Source organism: Otolemur garnettii, unplaced genomic scaffold, assembly GCF_000181295.1.
Source record: "Otolemur garnettii isolate 467f Iridium unplaced genomic scaffold, OtoGar3 scaffold00011, whole genome shotgun sequence".
Lineage (NCBI taxonomy): Eukaryota > Metazoa > Chordata > Mammalia > Primates > Galagidae > Otolemur > Otolemur garnettii.
In genome coordinates this window covers 4,359,351-4,365,173 of record NW_003852406.1, presented here as the reverse complement: position 1 = coordinate 4,365,173, position 5,823 = coordinate 4,359,351, and the positions used below count along the sequence as shown (strand labels likewise).

The 5,823-nt window shown below is 34.4% G+C and overlaps 1 protein-coding gene across 2 annotated transcripts in view; it reads left to right on the top strand.

Moving 5' to 3' along the window:
* The window catches only part of DMXL2 (Dmx like 2), a 163,909-nt gene that overhangs the window by 38,807 nt on the left and 119,279 nt on the right, over window positions 1-5,823 (top strand). For both annotated transcript variants that reach the window (XM_023510092.1, XM_003784357.2), the window contains exons 4-6: window positions 20-98; window positions 1,478-1,610; window positions 2,240-2,306. In XM_023510092.1, the coding sequence (XP_023365860.1) occupies window positions 20-98; window positions 1,478-1,610; window positions 2,240-2,306 (279 nt within the window). The remainder of the gene's footprint in view (window positions 1-19; window positions 99-1,477; window positions 1,611-2,239; window positions 2,307-5,823) is intronic.

Here is a 5,823-nt window from a genome sequence, read left to right as displayed (position 1 = left end):
TTTTCTCTACATGTTTCAGCAACTCAAATGTCAGTGGTTTAAAACTGGGCAGTTTTTTTTGAGTTCTGTGACATACAACTTAGCCTGGGACCCTCAAGGTATTTAACAATTATACTTAGAAATTATTTAAATTAATTTTTTTAAAATGTATGATGATTTCATTGTGCTATGGTCTCCCATAATAAGAAAAATGATCAATACTGTATTTTCTTTTTATTGGTGAATGAGTGTACTTTTCTTTTGGTATACACTGTTTTATACAATGCTTAATTTACTATTCTATGCTTTTTTCTCCTTGCTTTTGAATGTTTTATTTCAAGAAAGAGCAATGATTTGTTTCATTATTTAACATGTGCTGTACTTTACTCTTATTGTATTTACTAAGAAACAAAACTTTAAAAAAAGAGGCCAAAAATCTCCACCTTGTTTTATCATTTGTATTTTAGAAAATTACTATTTATTTATTTATTGAGACAGAGTCTTACTTTGTCATCCTTGGTAGAGTGCTAGGGTGTCATAGCTCATAGCAACCTCAAACTCCTGGGCTCAAGCAATCCCCTTGCCTTAGCCTCCCTAATAGTTAAGACTACAGGTGCCTGCCACAACATCCACCTATTTTTAGAGACAGAGTCTCATTCTTGCTTAGGCTGGTCTTGACCTCCTGAGCTCCAGCCATCCACCTGCATTGGTCTCCCAGAGTGCTAGGATTATACGAGACTATTTTTATTTTTGAAAGATGAGAAACCTTTAATGATAATTACTCTTATCTCTTTTTACGTTTAAATTAATGAGGATTATTTTTGTATAAATTTTATTAATTTGTAGTTATGTCTCATATCTTGAAAACATTTTAAATTATATAAATTTCATGGTTTTTAGTGGGTTGTTATTCTACTTTGGCTGTTTGTTTTTTTTTTTTAAAGACTTGCTAGATGGCTTGGCACCTGTAGCTCAGTGGTTAGGATGCCAGTCACATACACCAAGGCTGGTGGGTTCAGACCTGGACTTAGTCTGCTAAACAACAGTGACAACAACAACAACAAAATAGCCGGGTATTGTGGCGGGCACCGGTAGTCTCAGCTATTTGGGAGGCAGAGGCAAGAGAATTGCTTACGCCCAAGAGTTTGAGGTTGCTGTGAGCTGTAACGCCACAGCACTCTACCCAGGACGATATAATGATACTATATCTTAAAAAAAAAAAAGACTTGCTAGATACACAATGGCTCTTTGTCAGTAAGTTTTTCTTTTTTGGTCTCAAATCTTCCATAGGAACTACTTTTTTTTTTTTTTTTTGTCTAGAGGATTTTCTTTTTTCTTCTAGGAAATTCTTTTAAATAGATATATAATGAATTTTTTTAATGACAGTATGTATAGTTTATTTTTCATGTAATAGATTACAGATCTAAACAGGAGTTCATGTGCATTTTTTCCCATAAATAAACCTTGCTCATTCATCAGAACATTCTTTAATTTTCAGATAACAGATTATTGACAGCAACTGATTCTGTTCAGTTGTGGGCTCCTCCAGGAGATGATATTCTGGAAGAGGAGGAAGAAATTGATAATAAAATTCCTGTTTTAAGTGATTGGAAGTGCATCTGGCAGTGCAAGTTAGTGACTAACTCTATCATTCTATTCATTAATTAAAAACAAATGCTTCCTAAAATCTGTTCCCTTTCATAAAGACCTTTGTTTTTTAATGGTACATTGCATTTAGAAACCTAGAAAGTAGACTTTCTAACTAAAACTTACTATGTCTGTCTTTAATCTGTGCTATCATTAACTCTTTAACAAAAAGAAAAAAACATTTTTATAGTTATAGCCCCAGGACTTGAGCCGGCAGGGTTGACATATAAGAAATACTCCTTAATGTAATGAGGTATGGATGGGGAAGATGTAAAAATTGCCAGCCCATCTTTCAAGTGGAAGGATGGCTGTACCATTAATATAAATTATGTGAAGGGAACCCATTAGTCAGGGAAGCTGGTGAGCAGAGCTTTTAATGTGTTATGTTGGGGTATTGGTGGGATGTGTAAGTAGATATATATGGTATGCAGGTTTTTTGCATTATGAATTTTGGACTCCTTTTATGTTTTTAAGGAGGTGAAATATTATTTTAGGGAGTCAGAAACTCTTGTATTCTGAGGATTGTGATTTTAATGTTACGGAAACTTGATTATGTATATGATGTAACATATTTAAAAAATATTAACTAACTGTTTAACTTTGTCTTTTTTAGAACCTCAGTAGCTGTACATTTGATGGAATGGTCTCCTGATGGTGAATATTTTGCTACTGCTGGAAAGGTAAAGGACCAAGCCAAAAAGAAACAAAAGAAATAAATAAAACAATTAAAAATGTTTCTTATTCACGTTCATTTTTCTCATCTGTAAAACTGGGATAATTCTACTCTGCAAAGCTACCTGGAAGAATAGTAATTAGTGTTAGTAAAGCTGGTCTGTTCCCCATATGTACTAGGGACTTGGGAAGTAATGCCTATCATTATTACTCTTATTTGACCTTAGCTCTCTTACATTTTTTTTTGTACCTGTTAGGTGTGAATTTATTCCTCTCTTCATGCCCCTTCCCACTTACTTGCTTGCATTCCATTGAATTTACTACCAAATGTGGGTGTTGATCGATTAGTTCCAATTTAATAGTGAGTACATGTGGTGTTTGTTTTTTCTGTCCTTGAGAAACTTCACTTAGAAGAAGGATCACCAGTTCTGTCCATGTTGTTACACTATCTGGGTTGTTCACCATTTTTTACTCCATGGTATACATATACCATGCTTCATTAATCCACTCATGTATTGATGGATACTTGGGTTGGTTCCACATTTTTATGATTGTAAATTATGCTGCAGTAAATATTCAAGTACACTTATCTTTTTGATAAAATGACTTTTTTCCCTTATACCCAATAGTGGGATTGTTGGATCAAATGGTAGCTCTACTTTAGTTCTTTGAGGTCATGTCTCCATGACTTTCCATAGAGGCTGTAGTAGTTTGCTGTCCCACCAGCAATGTGTAAGTCTTCCTTTCTCTCTGTGTCAATGCCAGCCCCTCTTGTTTTGGGATTTTTTGATAGAAGCCTTTCTCACTAGAATTAGGTGATACTTCATTGTGGTTTTGATTTGCATTTCCCTGAAGATTAGAGACCCTGAGCACTTTTTCATGTTTATTGGCTGTTATTCTACCTTCTTTTGAAAACTTTCTATTCATGTCCTTTGTCCACTTTTTTATGGGGTTTGATTTTTTTTGTTGATTTGCTTGAGTTTTTTATAGATTGTGGTTATCAGCCCTTTATCAGATATACAGCATGCAAATATTTTCTTTCATTTTGTAGGTTGTTTACTTTAGCGATTGTTTCCTTGGCTATTCAGTGGCCTTTTAATTTAATCAGGTCACATTTATTTTTGATGTTGCTGTGATTGCCTTTGGGGTCTTCTTCATAAATTCTTTATCTAGGCCTATGTCTGTGAGGTTTTTCCAATGTTTCCTTCTAGAATTCTTATGGTTTTATGCCTTAGATTTAAGTGTGTTATCCATTGTGAATTAATTTTTGTGAGAGGTGTGGATCCTGTTTAAGTCTTCTACAAGTGGCTATCCAGTTTTCCCTGCACTATTTATTGAATACGGTTTCTTCTTCTTAGTGTATGTCACTGTCTGTTTTATCAAAGTTCAAATGGATTTATATGGAGATGGTTTTGTTGTCTGGGTTTTCTGTTCTGATCCATTGGTCTATGTCTCTATATTCTCTTGCCAGTACTGTGCTGTTTTGGTTACTACAGCCTTGTAGTATACTGTGAAGTCTGGTAAAGTGATGCCTCCTCATTTGTCCTTTATACTGAAGGTTGCTTTGGCTATTTGAGCTCTTTTCTATTTCCATACAAAGCATGGAATTATTTTTCTCTAGATCTGCAAGAAATGATGGTGGTATTTTAATGGCGAATTGCTTCTGTAGATCACTTTTTAACAATGATGATTCTGCAGATCCATGAGCATGATACATTTTTCCATTTGTTTACATTCTCTGTGATTTCCTTCTTTAGTAACTTGTAGTTCTCCCTGTAGAGGTCTTTTACCTTCTCAGTTAAATATATTCCTATATATTTTATTTCCTTTATTGCTATTGTGAAAGATATTGAGTCTTTGATTTGATTCTCAGCTTCACTCTTGTTGGTGTCTAAGATTGCTATTGATTTGTGTACATTGATTTTGTATCCTGAGACTCTGCTGAATTTATTTATCAGTTCCAGGAATCTCTGGGCAGAATTTTTGAGGTTTTCTAGATATAAGGTCATATTGTAAGCAAAGAGTGATAGTTTGACCTCTTTTTTCCCCATTTGGACACCCTTAATTTCCTTCTTTAGTTGGATAGAAGGAGTGACATGGGGCAACCTTGTCTAGTACCAGATCTGAGTGGGAATGATTTCAGTTTTTCCACATTCAGTCTGATGTTGGCTGTGGGTTTATTGTATATAGCTTTTATAATTTTGAGATAGGTTCCATAAAAATTTTCTTATCATAAAAGGGTGCGGAATTTTGTCATGGGTTTTTCTCTATGTTTATTGAGTTGACCATATGGTCTTTGTTTTTGCTTCTGTTTATGTAAAGAATCACATTTGTAGATTTGTGTATGTTGAACTTCCTTGTATCCCTAGGATGAAGCCTAATTGGTCCTGGTGAATTACTGTTTTTGGTGTGTGTTGCTGTATTCAGTTTGCTAGAATTTTATTGGGAAGTTTTGCATCTGTATTCGTAAGGGATATTGTTCTATAGTTTTCTAGTTGTGTCCTTTCCTGGCTTTGGTATCAAGAAGCTACTGCTTCATAGAGTGAGTTGGGGAGGATTGATGTTGTGAAATAAGTTCTGCAGTACAAGGACCAGTTCCTCTTTGTAGGTCTGGTAAAATTTGTTGTGAAACCATCTGGTCTGGGACTATTTTTGTTGGGACATTTTTTTATTGCTGCCTCAATTTCATTACTTGGTATTAGTCTTTTAAAGAGTTCTGTTTTTTCCTGATCGAGTCTAGGGAGGTTGTATATTTGCAGGAATTCATCCATTTCCTCAACATTTTCCACTTCATGGCATAGAGATTTTTATAGTACTCAGAGATGATATTTCGTGTTTCTGTGGTATCAGTTGTAATTTTTTTTCATTTCTGATTTGAGCTTATTAGTATCTTTTCTGTTTTTTTGGTTAATTAAGAGGCTTGTCAATTTTGTTTATCTTTTCAAAGAACCAAATTTTTATTTCATTAACTTCTATATAATTCCTTTGTTATGGATTTCATTTAGTTCTGCACTGACTTTAGTTACTTCTTTTCTTCTGCTGGGCTTAAGATTGGTTTGCTCTTCCTTTTCTAATTCCTTGATGTGATTGATTAGATTGCTGTTTTGCTATCTTTCTGGTTTTTGTATAGAGGTATGTACGGCTGTGAATTTGCTTCTTAAGACTGCTTTTGCTGAATCCCATAGATTGTGATAACTTGTGTCCCCTTTGTCATTTAGTTTGAAGAGTCTTACAATTTTCATCTTGATTTTCTCCTTGACCCAATAATTGTTCAGCAATAGGTTGTTTAATTTCCACAACTTTGTGTAGAATTGATTGTTTCTGGTGCAGTTTTTATTTTATTCCACTGTGGTCAGGGAAGGTACATGGTATAATTCTGTTGTTTTGAGTTTGTTAAGACATATTTTGTGGCCTAAGATGTGATTAATCTTGGAGAATATTCCATGTGCTGATGAGAAGAATACTCAGTAGAATTCTGAGTTGGGCATAATGTTCTGTAACTGTCTGTTAGGCTCATTTGTGTTA